The following is a 17575-nucleotide window of genomic DNA, read 5'->3' on the forward strand; positions in this document are numbered from 1 at the left end:
CCTCAGTAACGAGCGTCACTCGAGGACCCGCCACATGCCAGGCCCTGGGGGCAGCGTGAGCCCCTCGCCCTGTGGCAGCACAGGCTGGGGGACGCAGAGGAGGAGCTGCCCACCCCAAGGGCAGGCAAAGCTTCAGGAGGGGGCGCCACGGTTTGGATGCGGAAGGTCGGGGGCGTGTGGCAGGAAGAGCCTCCTGCCCAAGAGGGCAGCCGGCAGCAGGCACAGGCTCGGCGGAGTGAAAGGCCTTAGGCGAAGAGACCCCGGGTCCGATGCTGGAACGTGCTGCAGGGGGCCTGAGGCGGCCGGCAGGGGAAGCTCACCGCCTGAAAAACGCAAGACCTCAGGGCTGAGAGTCACGCTTTACTCAGAGGCCTTGAGACGGGCCTGGCCTCTCAGACAACCCCGGGGGAGGGAGCCTGTGCCTTGTGCTCGGAAGACATAACGGAGGAGCCGGGATACACAGGGTGTTTTCAGCAAAGATTGGGTGGTCGGGATGGGAGAACATTGCTGTCCGTAGGAGAACGCCAGGCGGCTCCGGTGCAGGAGGGAGCGCCTTGCCGTGTTTGGGAGATCGGGTCTGGGCTCGCTGCGCGCGCTCCTCTGACGCGCGCCTCCGCTGCGGCCGCGTCCTGTGCGCTCCCAGCCCCGTCTCCTGGGGGCGCTGGGGGGCGGCTGCCGGGCGGGGGCTGCTGCCGCAGCATCCTCTCTTGACGCACGTGGCAGCCCACGTGTTCTCATTGACAGGCTTTGGGGCTGCACTTGTGACATAGGGAGGTTCCCAGGCCAGGGGTCGAATTGGAGCTGTAGCCGCCGGCCTACACCCCAGCCACAGCAACGCCAGATCCGAGCCACATCTGCGACCTACGCCGCAGCTCACGGCCAGGCCGGGTCCTCAACCCACTGAGCGGGGCAGGATCCTCATGGATACCAGTTGGATACCAGTTGGGTTCGTTTCCACTGCGCCGCAGCGGGAGCTCCCAGTGACAGTCTTGAGCCGAGAGCTTGATTTTTATGCTGGAGGAAGGAGGATGCACATCAATCAAGGGCTTGCTGGGGGCTTGTTTGCTTGCTTTGCTTTTTTCAGCCACGCCTGCTGCATATTGACGTTTTCAGGCCGGGGATCAAATCCCAGCCACAGCGCGATCTACGCCACAGCTGTGATGACGCCAGCTCCTTAACCCACTTCCCCACAGTGGGACCTCCCTGCTTGTTTGTTTTTAACCGTTATGTTAAATTCTCTAGTACAGGCCAGAAGTCAGTCTCGGCTGCTTCAGGGTCACTGAGACTGTAACGCAGGGAGCAGGAGGCCGCCCCAGACTGGAGGAGGAGGGGCTCGAAGGGGCAGGGAATTGCTTGCGTTTCTCACTGGAAGGTTTCCTGGTTCTCTCTAGCAGCACTCTCCCAAGCAGCCGTCCGGCCTCTGCTGGAGACCAGACGCTTGCAGTATCCTCGCCTCTTGGTCAGTCGGACTGAGATTTTTCACAGCGTCACAAGTGTCTTTCCCTGGGAAGATGGAATCCGTGTCCTTGGCCTCCCGCCCCTGCTCCTTGGTCGGCCCTCTGAGCCACGTGGCACGGTCCCTCAGGTGGCCTTCAGGCTTGGAGGCAGTTTTCTCACCCCCCTGGCAGGGAACGAAAGCCTGGGTCCCCCCCCACCCCGAGTCATGGACCCAGTTGCAGTTATAGGACCAGGGCAATCCCTTCAGCATCTTCTCTTGAACAGCTTGACCTGCAGCTTCAAACAATAAGCTCCTTGAGGGCAAGAATATTTGTTGGATAAGTGGAGATTCAGTGACTGCAGACGTGGCTGAGGCGGAGCGTGTGTGCACGTGTGTGTGTGTGTGTGTGCATGTGCACCTGTGCCGAGTGTGTGTGCACATGTGTACCTGTGCCCACAGTGTGTGTGTGCACACCTGTGCCATGTGTGCATGTGTGTGTGCACCTGTGCTCACAGTGTGTGCATGTGTGTGTGTGTGCGCAGCTATGCCCACAGTGTGTGTGTGTGCATGTGTGTATACCTATGCCCAGTGTGTGTGCACATGTGTACTTGTGCCCACAGTGTGTGTGTGTGTGTGTGCACCTGTGCCCAGTGTGTATGCTCCTTGCTCCTGGTGCCAGAAGTGAGCATCCAGCACACTGACTGAGGGCTGAATGGAACTTTCTTCCCCACTTAAAACAGAGCATGGTCTAGACCAGCGAGAAACGTGAGAGCAAGGCTGTCCTGCTCTGGTCTGGGCCCTGGGGCCCTGGGGCAGCCCCACACCCTCGCTGACCAGGAAGCTCTGCCAGACCTGCCAGTTCTGTGCCACAGGCTCTCTGACACTTGGACTTTGTCAACAAGATAGAGAAAACTGAAGTTACCCTCTTCTTTTGTGAGAAACAGGATGCAGTTTCAACCTGTCCCTGAGGTCGAATGCCTTCAAGTTAGGGAGAAAATCGTGCCCTGGGAGCTCAGAGCCGTGGGCTCTGTGTGGGCAGTTAGTGTAGCTGGGCCCCCAGTGGGGCCGTGGGCATTACAGGGCCGACGTTCCGAGATGGGAAGTCGAACTGTGTGGGTTTGAATCCCAATTCCCGGGCCCTTTCTTCGAGGACAGTGGGGTGGCGGTGGTTCTCCCAGGCCAAGCTGGCACGGACCGTGACAGACAATGGCTGCGCTGTGCCTTCTGAACTCAGGGCACTTCCTCTTCCAGACAGAAGATGTGGAGGGGAGCTGGGTGATTTCACTGGATACATCGAGTCCCCAAACTACCCGGGCAATTACCCGGCCAACGCCGAGTGCACATGGGTCATCAACCCGCCCCCCAAGCGCCGCATCCTGGTTGTGGTCCCCGAGATCTTCCTGCCCATAGAGGACGACTGCGGGGACTTCCTGGTGATGCGGAAAACAGGTGCGTCTCACCCCCTGCTCCCCTCCCCGCCCAAGGCCAGCAGGGAAGCCAGATGGCACAGTGCCCGGCTTGAAATGGGAGGAGCAGGCCTGGATGCCACCTCTGTATTAGAGCAGAGATGGGACATGAGCTTATGCAGTTTGCCAAGAAAACAAAATTCAGACCAGAACCAGTCCCCGAGGCCTCCTGCGGAAGCTAGAGGTAGCAGGCCTGCAGGTGGGTCTTCCTCGTGCTCCCTGGGGACCTTCTTCCAGCAGGGCACAGAGTGTCAGTGAAGCTCACGCAGGGCTGACCCCAGACGCCTGCTCCCCTGGGGAAGCAGCTCACGTCTTGGGGACTGACCGAGGCCAAGGGCACGGTCCAGCCGGGAGGGACCCGCCTCCCCTCCTGATGGGCGACCCGGGGTCCACAAGGAAGACTGCCATCAGTGCAGTGTGGGGACAGTGTCAGGAGGGCTCTGCAGCCAGACTGCTGGGCGGGAGTCCCACCTCCGCTTCGGATGTGTCCCATGATCTTGGCAACACATTCTGGAACTTTCTGTGCCTCAGAGTCCTCATCTCAAAATGGGGATGGTGATAGTTACTACCCCCAGGGGGCTATTGTGAAGAATAAATGGGTTTATATTTGTAAAGCGCTTAAAATAATAATGACACACGGAGGCACTGCTGTGAGTGTGGCCAGTCTTGTTAGCAGTGACAGTGGCAGGTGTGGGTTTGAGTCCTGACGTTCCCACATCCTGCTGTGTGGCCCGAGCACGTGCTTAGCGTCTGTGGGGGGAGGAAAGCGCGGCGGCACCTGCCCGGGTTGTGAGCTCAAGGGCCTCAAGGGCAGCGCGCACTCCCGGCCTCCGAGGGCAGCGGGTGGTGGCGGTTGTCCTCAGACAGTGTCCGATCGTCGTCGATTCGGCAGGTTGGCTCTGGACCGCGAGGGGCCGGCCTCAGCTCCCGCAGGCGCGCCGCGGCCCGGGCTGCCGCCACCAGCTAGCGGCAGCCCCTTCCGTGAGCCCCGGGGTGCCCGCGACCTCCAGGACCGTGGCCCAGCCGGTCCTGCAGCGCCCTCAAGCTTAAGTCGCGCCGGGGGCGTCCAAGGGAGGTGTGTTTGCTGCGGCTCTCGAGCCCTGTCCCCTCCCTTCCCTCGGCAGCTTCCCGCGGCTCCGCCACCACGTACGAGACCTGCCAGACCTACGAACGTCCCATCGCCTTCACCTCCAGGTCCAGGAGGCTGTGGATTCAGTTTAAGTCCAACGAAGGGAACAGCGCCAAAGGGTTCCAGGTCCCCTACGTGACCTACGACGGTGAGCAGGGCTGTGCGCGCAGCAGCAGCAGCGTCTGTTTTGTGCAGAAGCACCTTTCGGGCCGGCGGTGCCTCGCTGACCAGCACCCGCGCTCAGAAGGGCAGGCAGGGTGGGAGAAAGGACATCAGGCTCAAGGCGTAAGCAGGCCTTTGGGGACACTGACGACAGGGCTGAAAAGATGTTTTCAGTGAATGAAGGTGAGCCTAGCTTGGGGGGAGGAATGCGGCCTGGGAACCAGCCAGGTGGGGGTAACCTCCGCCTCCGCACCTTTGAGCAGGTTCCTCACCTTCTGGAAGCTCCCGTTTCTTAGGCGCAAATGAGGAAACTCATTACACTAGCGTGAGCGTTCGGTGGGTTGATCCGCACAGGACGTGGCGCGGCTCCTGGTGCGGGTAAACCCTCCCTAAATATGAACTTATCACATCTGCGGCTTTCCTTATACAGACGCCCGAGGAGGGGGAAGGACCTGAGTTCTGGTCTTGTCTCTGCCCCTAACTTGCTGTGTAACGTTGAGCCGCGAGAGGACTTCTCTGGTTTCATTGTCTTCTTGTTAAATGAAGCCTGGCCCACCCCAGCCCGGGCACTACCTGGCTTTGAGACTTGGGTGACATTTTCTGGGAACACAAAATGAACTGGACCTTGACCTGGAGGAGCTGGTGGTCTCGCAGAGGAAGGCATCTGTTCATCATGAATTTATCACATGTTTGATGAGCGTCTCCCGAGTCAGGTATTGGGTGAGGTGCTGGAGACAGAGACACAAAAACGTATATAGTGTCACAGATGCTGAAACGGGGCGTGGACAGGGTGAGGATAGAGAAGGGGCAGCAGTTCATTTTGCATAGGATTTTGGAAAGAATAGAGCACAGTCTCAGGAGATGTAGATCTTGAAAGAATGAGTGAGTTTTCTTTTTTTGTTGTTTTCTATGCTATTTTTTTTAAGATGTTTATATTTTCTGTTAGTTGACTTACAATGTTCTGTCAATTTCCGCTGTACAGCAAAGTTACCCAGTCTCTCTCTCTCTCTCTCTCACACACACACACACTCTTTTTCTCACGTTATTCTCCATCCTGCTCCATCACAGGGACTGGGTAGCGTTCCCTGTGCTGCACAGCAGGATCTCATTGCTTCTCCACTCCCAATGCCAAAGTTTGCATCTACCAGCCTCAAACTCCCCGTCCATCCCACTCCCTCCCCCTCCCTCTTGGCAACCACAAGTCTGTTCTCCATGTCCACGAGTTTGTTTCTTTTCTGTAGACAGGTTCATTCATGCTATATATATTAGATTCCAGATATAAGTGATATCATATAGTATTTGTTTTTCTCTTTCTGACTTACTTCACTTAGCTTGAGAGTTTCTAGTTCCACTCATGTTGCTGCAAGTGGCATTATTTTGTTCTTGTTGATGGCTGAGTAGTATTCCACTGTGTATATATGTACCACATCTTCTTCGTCCACTCATCTGTCAATGGGTAATGTAAGTTTATAAATGGGAGGAGGAACCTTCAGGAAAAGGGAATGACATGGGCCAAAAGATGGAGACCTGGCATGCTGGGGAATGAGGAATAGCCTGATGTGGCCAGTTGGTAGGGGGTGTGAGAGGTGAGATTAGGAGGGATTGCCTTAGGCTTTGAAAAGCCTTGAGTGCCACACTCAGAAGGGTAAGCCTAGTTTCCTAGGGAGCCATCAAAGGCTTTTAGGCAGACAGGTGCCAAATGGAGGCGTTTGGGCGAGACAGTGTTCTTTGGGTTCCCAAAAATGCCTCACGTGGTTCAACATGTGGAAAAGTCTGGAATCCTCATCCCTGTGGCTGAAACCATGCCAGACACTGAGACAGGGGCCCATGCATCAGACTCAGGTGCACGCACGTGGCTCTGGTGGCTCTGCCAAGAGACGCGGCGTCTCACCCCCGCCCCCGAGGGCAGCCTGTGACAGCCTCCCCAAGGGGGAATCAGGAAGGAACAGAACGCCGCGGAGACTCCAGAACAGATGTCGCCAGAGCTCACTCTCAGTCGAGCTGTCCTCCACTCGGCGACACACGGAAACGTCTTGACTTTTTGGAAAAGGTCAGCTAAAGAGTAGTAGCTTGAACTGGGGAAATGACTTAGAACCCTGACGAAACCTACCAGGGCGGGTCTGGCGCCGCCACGGCAGAGGGGCTGGGAGCGGCTGCTGCGCCCACGCAGAAGCCTCTTGGGGCCTGTTTCATTTGTTTTCTTTCAACCTATATTGCAGACAAGTTCGATATCTGGTTCCAAGCCCAGCAGGCTAGCATCCTCCCTGAGAAGAAATAGCTGAGACTCCGCTGCAGGGCAGCCTGCTGGCCCGGCGAGGGGGTGAAGTGCAGCCACAGCTCACGTGCTGGGCCTGGGGGCCCCGGGGCCCTGCCCCAGCCCGAGACGCTGCACTTTGCTGGCAGCTGCCCGGGCAGGAGACACGACCTTTCCCAATTTACAGATGAGGTCACTCCAGCTCAGAGCTTTAAGTAACTTCCCAAGATCACAGCAGGACAAAGCTGCACAGGTCTTTGGGGCTGCAGGGCCTGAGAGCTGACCTACAACGCTGGCTCAAGGGCCTCAAGGGCAGTGCTTTTCTCATGAAAGTGGGAGCAAGTGACGTGGCACAGTAGTTCTTTATTTTTATTTTTGTTATGGTCGATTTACAGTGTTGTACCAATTTCTGCTCTACAGCAGAGGGACTCAGTCATACTTATATATATATTGGTTTTTTGTTTGTTTATTTGGTTGGTTGTTTTTTTTTTGCTTTTTCAGCCACACCCACGGCATATGGAAGTTCCCAGGCTAGGAGTCAAATTGGAGCTTCAGCTGCCGGCCTACACCACAGCCACAGCAACGCAGGATCCAAGCCCCCTCTGTGACCTACACCACAGTTCACGGCAACGCTGCATCCTTAACCCACTGAGCAAGGCAGGGATCAAGCCCGCATCCTCATGGATCCTAGTTGGGTTTGTTTCTGCTGAGCTACAATGGGAATCCCTATATTCTTTTTTTAAATGTTATTATGTTCCATCGTGGTTCCTCCCAGGAGATGGATAGAGTCCCCTGTGCTGTGCAGTAGGGCCTTACTGTCTACCCATTATAAATGGAACAGTTTGTATTAGACACGGCCGTTCTTCAAGGCAGAGGAAATACATTTTTTTAAAAAGACATGGCCTGGGAGTTCCCTGGTGGTCTGGTGGTTAGGATGTGGTGCTGTGTGGGTTCAAGCCCCGGTCTGGAAAATGAGATCCCACGTCACGCCGCTGCACTCTGCGGCCCAAAAAGTAAAAACGAAGAAAGATGTCAGCCTGGAGGCGTTTGGCCGACAGCGCCACGGTGGTCCCTTCCCAACACTCCCATCGCCAAAAGGAGCTGGTGCTCTGAGCAGAGGAGTTCAAGATAAGAAAAGGCACCTTCCTCATACGTTGCATATTTTATATCCTCTAGAATGAAAGGGTAAGAAGGTCATGTGACTGGAGCACCAGCGCTGTGGGATTAACTTAGTAGTGACAAGGACGAGACTAGGACTTTCCATTAACACGGCTTGACGAGAAGAAACGCTCTCAGAAACTCCTCCCACGCCCTTCCAGTGAAGTTCTTAAGATTGTTTGGTTTGGTTGCACGTGATGTGCATACAAAGAGGCATTTTTTACCCTGCCTGGAATTTGAGAAAGGTTGTGTTTTGCATATGCCTGATTTGATTTATGACTGTGGGGCAGGCGAGGCTTAGAGATGCTACTGACGCTCCGGGAGGATGCGGACTGAGAGCCGAACTTTGCGATTTAGCAACGGGAAGGTCCCTGGTGACCCCAACAAGCAGCTCTGGAAGAGTGGCGGGGGCCCCAGTTGCCTGGACCGGGTTTGAGAGAGAAGGAGGAGAACTGAAGACAGTGGGTGCTGATAATTCCTTCAAGGAGTTCTGCTACAAAGGGGAGCAGAACCACGGAATGGAAGCCAGAGGTCCAGAGAGGGCTGCTGCTTTTTTTTCCTTTGAAGACACAACAGCATATTTGCATGCTGATGGGAGAGCCCAGCAGAGAGAACATTTCCTCAGGGAGGAAAGGAAGGCGGAATTACTGGGCAGAGCCCTGGACTGCGAGAGGGAAGCGGGGTAGAGCCTGGGACAGGGAGGGCTCCTCTGGGGGCGGGGGGCTGTGGACCGCCCCTCTGACTGCCTTCTTAGTAACAGAGGGTTCATTTTTCCTCCTTTTTCTTTCTTTTTTGTTTTTTTTAGGGCCACATCCACAGCACATGGAGGTTCCCAGGCTAGGGGTCAGATGGGACCCGCAGCTGCAGGCCTACACCACAGCCACAGCATCGCAGGATCCTTAACCCACTGAGCGAGGCCAGGGATCGAACCTGTGTCCTTATGGATACTAGTTGGGTTCTTCAGAGGGTTAATTTTTTTGATGGCAACTGCAGAAGGGGCATTTCTCAGAACCTTGTTTGAAAAATGAAAGAAAGCGTGGGCTTGGAAATAAGTAAACTATATAAATGCAAAATATGTCCTTTATTCAAACAGAGGACTACCAGGAACTCATTGAAGACATAGTTCGAGACGGCAGGCTCTATGCGTCTGAGAACCATCAGGAGATACTTAAGGTAGGTTCGTACCTGGGCTGCAGGCCCCGCCAGGCAGGCTTCCTCTGGCGCGTGGCGCTGCCTTTCAGACACTCAGCCTGCTCTGGGCTGAGGTCCGTTTTATATCTCTACCAGACTTAATTTTTCAAAAGAAATTTTAAGTAGCTGTTTTTAGTGCTATCAAGTAAATTCGCGTTTTTTAATTTGGAAATGAGTGGAGGAGCAGTAGGAAACTTGTTTGTCACAAATCTAAGCCAGCGGCAAATAGTGTTCGCATGTTCATTCTCCACAGTTGAAGATTCTTGGCTCCTTGGTCATCCTTCAAGCCTGAAGTCCAAATTTTAGATACTTTTAAGTATAAATAAACACTTGCCACATCACTGACCCTATAAATACTGCCGAGAGTCCAAAGTTGTCATCTGGCTTCGAAAAAGATTTTTTTTCTTTTGGTGTTTTTTGGTATTTTTTAAAAATCAAAGTATAGTTGCTTTACACTGTGCTGTTAGTTTCAGGTATAGAGCAAAGCGATTCGGAGGTAGATACAGTCTTTTTCAGGTGATCTTCCCTTCGGGGCCGTTGTAAAGTGTCAGGCACGGCTGCCTGTGCTGTGCAGTAGGCCTTGTTGTTTCTCTGTGTGATCAGTGCAGTGTGTGGCCTTTAACCACAAACTCCCGACTTATCCTGCCACCCTTCCTCCCCTTCGGTCACCCTGAGTGTGTCGGAAAACAACTCTTACAGATTAAATTTCCTTTTTTCAAAGTAATATGTGCTCTTCGTGGATAATTAGGAAAAATAAATATTGGGAAACATAAAAAGCAGAGGAAATAATTTTTGCAAAGTGTTTTTCAGCGAATCAACTATTGCCTAACAGTGGGACGTTATGGCCCCACTGGCGAAATGGCTCAGTTACAAAACGTCTGTTCCTTCTAGGATAAGAAACTGATCAAGGCTCTGTTCGACGTCCTGGCCCACCCCCAGAACTACTTCAGGTACACAGCCCAGGAGTCCCGGGAGATGTTTCCGAGATCCTTCATCCGGCTGCTCCGTTCCAAGGTGTCCAGGTTTTTGCGGCCCTACAGATGAGTCTGCCACGTGCCGTGGGCACGGCCTTCGGCCTGTGGGCTGGCAGGACACGGCCCTCCGCTTCTGCGCCAGCAGAGGGGACACGGTGCCTCTAGTAGCAGCGACCGGTTGGAGTTCAGTTGTTAGAGAGAATACAGATGATTTGGTAAATTGAACCTGGTTTTTCTGTGCCAGCCCTGGGGTGTAGACCGAGAGCCACCTTGAGTCCGTCTTCTTGTTGCCGAAGGCAGGTGTCTGGATACATCAAGGGCTGGCGGAGCTGGAACTCAGTCAGCGCAGGCGGGATTCACCAGTCCTCGGTCCTGGCTCCTCGAGGGGGCCGTGGTGGAAAGGAGGCCGCAGAAGGGCTGTCCCGCCTGGAGCTTCAGCTTCTTCCAGCGCAGCCCACCCTAAGGGTCCCCGGGCACGCAGGCGCAGGCTGTGAGCAGGCAGCAGGGAACTGGGGGGCGGGGGGGCTCGGCACGCAGGCTCCAGCTCCGAGCAGGCAGCAGGGAACAGGACTGGGGCGGAGCAGCTCCAGGCCCCATCCACCCACCCGAGACCACCGCCTTCTCCAGCCTGCGTGACCCAGGTCTGGTCCCAGGCCTTGAGTTCTGAGCAGTGATGGCTAAGAGGTGCTTCAGGCGGGAAGCCTGAGAGAGCGGAGCTAAGCGCCTGCACGGACCTCGCGACCTGGACCTCGGGGGCCTTCCTTGTTGCCAGCTCCCGCCTCGCAGCGAATGCGAGGTCTGCTCTCACACCTGCAGATGCGCCTTTACGCACCGCGGGTACCACGGCAGGGCCTGGGGAGCTCAGGCCCGACGAGACCTCCCCGGCGGATGAGCGTCCGTCCCCTTGAACAGATCTCACGCACCCCGAGTTGGCGAGCCAGGCCCAGGCGCGACGTGCAGACCAGCCTGTCGCGTTTGCCCTCCCCGCTCCTCCGAGCTCAGAGGCTGACTCGGCTCCAAGGGTGCAAGGCACACTGCTAGGGGTGCTCGGGCTCCCTTTGTGGTCAGGGCGCTGCCAGGAGCCGCTACACAGAGCCCGGCCTCTAAGCACCGCGAGGCCGCCTGCTTTCTGCAGCCGGGGCCCCACAATCACTCTCTCCCCCGGGAACTTGATTTTTCAGTATCACTGCATTTTATTTTATTTTATTTTTTTTTTTTTTTGTCTTTTGAGGACTGCATTTTAAAAAATTGAAATTCACAGGCCAAAAAAAAAAAAAAAACAATAACAAAAACAAACAAAAACCCAACCTCATTGTAGTGACTAAAAGAATTCTCTCAAGCAAGCTACCGGTTCCCTAATGAACGGGCTGCCCACACACAGCCCGTGATTTATTTCAGCAACAAACTCTGTGCCTGATCATTTTTGCACACCAAAGTCCCAAAAAGTGATTAACAACTGCTTTGAAAAAAACAAAGACTATCTCATTTGTTGTTAAATTCACTTTTTACCTTGGTGGTGTTTTTAACCTACAAATAACATGGATGGTTTTTAAAGCCAGAATCAAATATTTATTCTTTATTTGGATGGTCCTAAGTACCCATTTCTGTCTTTCCTCAAAATTTTGACGTCTTCATTTAAAAAAAATAGTCTTTAATACAAGTACTTGGAATTTGTAAGCCGGCACTTGGCCTGTGTGCCTGAGCCTGGCCAAGGTGAACATTCCAATGTAATGTGGACACATTGCTGACCTGACCGACGTGGAGGGCTGCTGAGCTCAACTGCGCCATCCTGCCCAAAGAATTGGCAGCTCAGTGGTTAAGACTAACTCCGTACTGCTGACTTCACAGGAAGGCTAGGGACGGCTGTGCACGGGGCAGGAAGGAGGCCGCAGAAGCCGGGGCTCTGAAGCACCCTCCGGAGCCAACCGTGCATGAGCCACTGAGGCCCCCCTGGAGCCTCGTCTCCATACCCAGCAACCACCCTGAGAGATGCCGTGGTCCTGTCGGAAGACTCGGTGGCGGGGGCTGCTGTTGCCACCTGCTCAGTCAGTAAATAGTTGTTGTAATCTGCCTTTTGCCAGGCACTGTTCTAGGCCATAGGGACGCACAGTGACGACACAGACAAGGTCTTGTCATTTTTGAGTTTGTGGAGGGAGGAGACAGACAGCGAATCAATCAATATGAAAAGTATCAGCTAGAGATAAGGGCTATGTTGAAAATTAAAAGAGGTTAGTGTAACAGATGGCTGCCTGGCTACCTGAGGTTTGGGAACTCGGGGGGGGGGTCTCTCTGGGTAAATGATATTTCAGCTGAAAAATAAATTGTGAGAAGGAGCCAGCTTTGGGGAAATCAGGGGTAAGAACATTCCAGAGAGAGAGAAGCCAAGTTCCCATCAGACAGGAACAAGCACGTGTTGGACCACAGACGAGCAAGAAGGCAAATGGCACGAGACGGGCAGGGAGCTGGACGGCAGCCGGAGCACCGTGGGCTTTGGAATCCGGAAGGCAGGCTTGGGGGTTAATTCTAAACACACCGTGAAGCATTTGGAAGGGGTTTCGACAGAAAAGTGGGATGATCTGACTCATGTTTTTAAAAGATAGCTCAGGTTACTGTACAAAGAATAGGTTTCAGAAAGTGGGCGTGGATGCAGAGAGCAGTTCTCAAACGACTGCCAACCAAGCAGTCATCCGGTGGGAGGTGAGGTTGCCCGGGACGGGCTGGTCACAGCGGAGGAAGCGAGCAGAAGGGTTCTGCACGTGTCTGGGGAGAGAGTCAACAGCGCTTGCTGAGGTCCAGACGTGAGGGGCGGGAAAAAGAGCAACCGAAGGTGACCCCGAGCTGCCTGAGCAGGCAGCAGATGGACAAGGCTTTGGGAGGAGCCGGTGTGGGACCTGTGATGGTTTAAAAACCTGTCTACAAACTCTCTGATGCTCCTTCCGGGGCAAGCTGGGGGGTGTCTCACCCCTCCCCTTGAACCTGGGGTCTGCGATGGCTTAACCACTGTTAATGGCAGGAGTGAGGCTTTATCCCTTCCTGGCCCCAGGAGGTCAGACAATTTCCACTTCCTCTCTCTGGGAAATCCAGGACCTCGGACACCATGCCTCGGGGAACCACCCCTCCCCTCCCCCACTGCCCAGCTGACTCCCGGGTGACAGCAGCAAAACTTGCCAGCGGGGTGAATGAACGCCTTAGGAACAGGTTCTCCAGCTGATGCTTCGCTGAGCTGTCCCTGCGAGCTGCACCAAAACGGCCGACTGGTGAGCTAGATCAGTGATTGCTGTTGTTTTGAGGTGCCAGGCTTTGGAGGATTTCTTGTGCAATAAGGAAACGGTGGAAGAGGAGAGAAGGTGAAGAGTTTGGTGAGTTCGGTTTTGGCCCCGAGCTGTCTATTAGAGACCCAGATAAAGGCTTCAGGTGGGCGCCTCGTTCTGCGAAGTCCTGCGAGAGCTCAGGGGAGACTCGGAATCTCAGGGTCACAGAGCGAAGAATGAGGTGGATCGAGGTCACCTGGGAAAAGTACGCAGATGAAAAAAGACCATGGGGGAGTTCCCATCGTGGCGCAGTGGTTAACAAATCCGCCTAAGAACCATGAGGTTGTGGGTTCGATCCCTGGCCTTGCTCAGAGGGTTAAGGATCCGGCATTGCCGTGAGCTGTGGTGTAGGTGGCAGACGCGGCTCGGATCCCGAGTTGCTGTGGCTCTGGCATAGACTGGTGGCTACACCTCCTATTCGACCCCTAGCCTGGGAACCTCCATATGCCGTGGAAGTGGCCCAAGAGATGGCAAAAAAGAAAAAAAAGACCAGGGAACTCTGAGTTCCCCGTGTGGCCACAGGGACAGAACCTACCGGCGCAGCTGGTTACGTCTCAGGAAGAGGGCGGAGCTTTGCTTGCCCCCCCCCCCCCCCCCGCGAGCGGGTTCTGCAGCGAATTGGGATCCTCCGTGGGGCCGCGTCTGTGCAGCCCCCACGCCCTCCCGCTGGGGGCGTGTTCTCGGGCATTTACTCAAGAGCTGCTTTTCCAGCTTTCGCCCCCTTTCCCTTGAGTGGCCGGTGCTGATAAGAGAATGGCCGCCTTTCACACTAACGGGTGCTCATCCTCACTTCGGAAAACGGCTTCCTCTGAGTCATTCTCTGAGCTGTTAAGTGTGTCGGCTGTAGGCGCTGGATTTAGGTTTGCAGGTGATTTTCTAATCGTCATGTGGAAACTTGGGGCAGGCAGCGGCCGCATGGCATAGAGCCCAGACGCACAGACGTCTGCCGGAGGATGCCCCAGGGCTGCTGCCCACGCTGTGGCTGAGGGCTGGGCCCTAGGGGACCCGGGGCTCCACCAGGCCCGCCTCCATCTCCTCCTCCGCTCAGAAGGCATGCTTCTCACTGGCCCGGCAGCACCTCTGCTTCCGTTCACACAGCAGGATGGGTTCCCAGAGCCTTACCCATGTCTGCATCACTCTCGGCCACTTTGGGGCGGTACAGGGATCTGGTGAGGCTGGAGTAAAGTGGTTCCTCACCAAGTCGAGGGGAGCTGGTTACCTGCGGCCTTCGTGCCAGGTAAGCCATCAGCTGCCTCCGAGTGCAGGTCCTGGGTGTCCATCCGCAGGAAACGAGAAGCCCCGAGTGAGGCGTCCTCTGCCTTCTGCTCCAGGGGCTCTGAACCCAGCTCAAGGGGCTCCTGAGCATTTGTGGTGCCCTTTCCTCCTCCCTCGGGCATCCCTGATCAGCTGGCAGGAGACCAACCTCAGGGCCTTGTGGCCTGCAAGGCTGCTCCTGTGACTGACAGCCAGAAAGACCTAACTGCGCAGCCGGGACCACTTGCAGAGAGCACAGCAGGATCAAAATAGGGTTGGCACGTGAAACCCCCTAATTCACAGGCAGGTTGCTCTAGCTGAATGGAAGGGGTACACGTTCAACCCACCTTCGCTGAGCAGTGGTGACAGCTCAGCCCGCTTGGTTTCCACACAATCTCTTTAGGAGAATGGGCTCCAGACCTTAGTCAGGGACAATTCTTTTTGTTACAGGTTTGCGAACTCATTCATTTATGCAGCATGTTTGCTTCGGGTTTACAAAGTGCTGGGTATGGAGGAGCGGGCCGTGCTGTGGCGGGCAAAATCCTCCTGTGGAGTTTAAATCCTAGTGGGAGGAGACAGAAAATAACTAGTGTGATAACTGTCTCAGAGAAGACAGGAAAGGACAAAGGAGGGAGAATGCGGAGGTGGTGGCAGGGCTACTGTTTTAGATAGGGTGAGCTCACCTGGGAATCAGGAATCCAGTCCCCTCCCAGGACACTGGCTCCTTAAACCAAGCCTGGCAGTGCTGGCCCTGGCCACGCCCTCTACCCACCCAGCCGGACCTTGATTGCTCTGGGGCCAGGCTGCCGGAAGCTCCAAGATGGAACAAGCCCTTTTGCACCGCCTAGAACAGGCGCCACCTAGTGGTCGTGAATGGAATCCACTTGTGTTTCCAGTCACATCCCCCTGCCGTTGGGCTTCAATGACCTTGGAAGGTCGATGTTCCTGATTCCAGACGCAGTGTTCCCAATGCGGTGTTGGGGACCAGGGCTGTGGTTTGACAACTGACGGACTGCATCCTGTTTCCTACAGTCGTCAGAATGTATCCGTATGGATCTCTTCCTTCCCTCTGCCTGGCCTAACACCTCCCGACCGGGTAAGCCGTCATTGATCTTCAGGGCCTCTGCAACTGTCGGCAACGCAGTCAGTCACGGCCGTGTCCAAAGACACCCCCGCCCCATTCACTCATTCGTGTGGCCCCGGCACCTTGCTAGGCTGGATGCACGCTGCCGAGACAGGAGGGGAGAGGACTTGAAAGAACGAGGGGACATCACTCCCCAAATTGTCACCTTGTGTGTTTGCCACCTCGTGTCGTTCCAAGAGCTACCGCGCCCCACTGACTTGGACTGTCCTGTGAGCCTGTGGTCTCTCCTTGGACCGAAGGATAACTGTGGGGCACAGCTCGGAGTTTCCTGCCTTTCTTCTACGCAGCGTAAAAAGCAGAAATACAAACCGACCTCGGAGCCGAGCTTTGGTGCTGCCTTTACCTTATTACACACTTTATGGTGGAAAAAAATTAATTGCTGCTGAGCAGGAAATGGAACCGGTGCCCCAGGGCGGGCAGACCCAGCAGAGGGTGCCCGACACAGTCACGGCCGGCAGGAGGGGCGGTGGCAGAGAGTGTGAGCGTGTGGTGAGCCCCAGCCGGGCGCTGCGTGTAACTCGCTGTGTGTGACCACAGCTGGGCGTCGTCACACGGGGGCAGCGTGGCTGCACGACGTGATGCCCGTCCTGGTGCGAAACGGGACACTAAACACCACGGTAGTGGTGGCGCCCAGAACCCCAGCATTAGATCCGGGTGACCCGACTTGAGAGCAGCAGCCTTTAGCGGCCGCATCAGGTAGCAGAGCTGAGGTTTTGAGTGAAGTGGGTACAAGAACAAGAGGCCTGGGAAACGCTTCCTCAGGGCTCCCGACGAGGCCCTGAAGGGACTCGGCAGTGGGACGCCGCCCGTCCTCCCGTCCTCCCCTCCCCGTGTCCCGCTGCACTTTTCTGGGCCTGCGTTCTCTCTGTTTGTCTTGGTGAAAGATTTCTCCAAAACTTATTTTTCCTAATGCTCATTTCTTCAAGGCTCCCATTGTGCCCTCTGCACCCTCTGGATTTGTATCTCAGCTCTGCCGCCTGTTGGCTGTGTGACCTTGTCCACGTTACTTAACCTCTCTGTACCCCAGTTCTCCCCTGTGGTAAATAAAGATAAAGACAGTACCTGCTGGATAGGGTCGTTGTGAGAATTCAATGAGCTCACACACGGAAAACTGCCTGGAACGTCCCTTGGGCTCCATCCATGCTCGCTGTCTCCACCGCCAGCACCACCAGCACTGCCAGCGCCATCTCTCACTCCTTGAGACTGGAAAGAGAGAAGTTACATCCAAGCTACATTTTAAAAGTGGGTTCACACTCTGCTGGTTTCTCCCACTTCAACGAAACAGAAAATCCCTTCGTTACAGTTTTTCTAGTGGAACGCGTTCTGGGAACAGAGGCGTTAGAGCCTGAGGAGGGAACCAGAGCCGCGGGGCCTCGCGGGAGACCGGGTTCTCCCCCAGGGCTCGTGAGAAGCCGCTGTCCTCTGCGCTGTCGACACCACCGTTGGACACGATTCCCCACTAGGATGGCAGCGTGAGAGCCGCGAGGGCGGCGAGGATGCGGAGACACGCCCGTAGGGGTGGGAAGGGCACGGCTCCTCTGGCAAAGCGTGTTGGTGCCTCGGCGGGTCAAACTTAGAATTGCTGGATGACCCGGCAACGCCACTGCAAGAGCAATGAAAGTGTGCGGCCACGCGAACACGCGTGCCCAGAAGCTCAGAGCGGCGATAGTCACAATCGCCAGAAGGCGCAGACGCCCCTGACGGCCGTGTCACTGAGGAGTGGCTACGCCGGCTGCGACACGCACACACCGGCAGCTTTTGCCATAAAGAGAAGCACCGAGGCGTGTGCCGCAGCAGGGATGAACACGCGTCGGGTGACAGCAGCCAGTCACCGTGTGTGGCATGATTCTAGTTCCAGGAAACGTCCAGAGTAAGCAAAGCCACGGGCCTGCAGGCGACAGGCCGCCTGGGCTCCGAGGCCTGCGGAGGCGGTGGGGAGGACGGCTCATGGGGACACGGTTTCTTCGGGGACGATGAGTGTGTTCTAAAGTTGAGTCTGGTGACGGGGGCCCACCAGCTCCGTGAAAGCGCTCGACGTCGCTGAATTGCCCACGTTACGTGGTACGTTGTGCAGGGTGTGAATTATGTCTCAAG

The 17575-nt window shown here is 55.5% G+C and overlaps 1 protein-coding gene across 47 annotated transcripts in view; it reads left to right on the forward strand.

Moving 5' to 3' along the window:
* SCUBE2 (signal peptide, CUB domain and EGF like domain containing 2) overlaps nucleotides 1-12014 on the forward strand; it is a 61863-nt gene extending 49849 nt beyond the window's left edge. For 30 of the 47 annotated variants that reach the window (XR_014814431.1, XR_014814439.1, XM_084974736.1 and 27 more), the window contains 4 exons: nucleotides 2690-2887; nucleotides 4029-4181; nucleotides 8701-8780; nucleotides 9690-12014. Coding sequence is in view for 28 of the 47 variants with exons in the window: in XM_084974736.1 (XP_084830862.1) it covers nucleotides 2690-2887; nucleotides 4029-4181; nucleotides 8701-8780; nucleotides 9690-9842 (584 nt within the window). In the remaining 19 variants the exon portion in view is untranslated. Of the gene's footprint in view, nucleotides 1-2689; nucleotides 2888-4028; nucleotides 4182-4625; nucleotides 4909-8700; nucleotides 8781-9689 lie in introns of all 47 variants that reach the window. The other 17 variants (XR_014814423.1, XR_014814437.1, XR_014814426.1 and 14 more) reach the window with 3 other exon arrangements.
* The last annotated feature ends 5561 nt before the right edge of the window (nucleotides 12015-17575 follow it).

Source organism: Sus scrofa, chromosome 9 (genome assembly GCF_054392235.1).
Source record: "Sus scrofa isolate SSC_HxYL_T2T_F1_AM1 chromosome 9, Sscrofa_HxYL_maternal_Yorkshire_Landrace_v2.0, whole genome shotgun sequence".
Taxonomy (NCBI): domain Eukaryota; kingdom Metazoa; phylum Chordata; class Mammalia; order Artiodactyla; family Suidae; genus Sus; species Sus scrofa.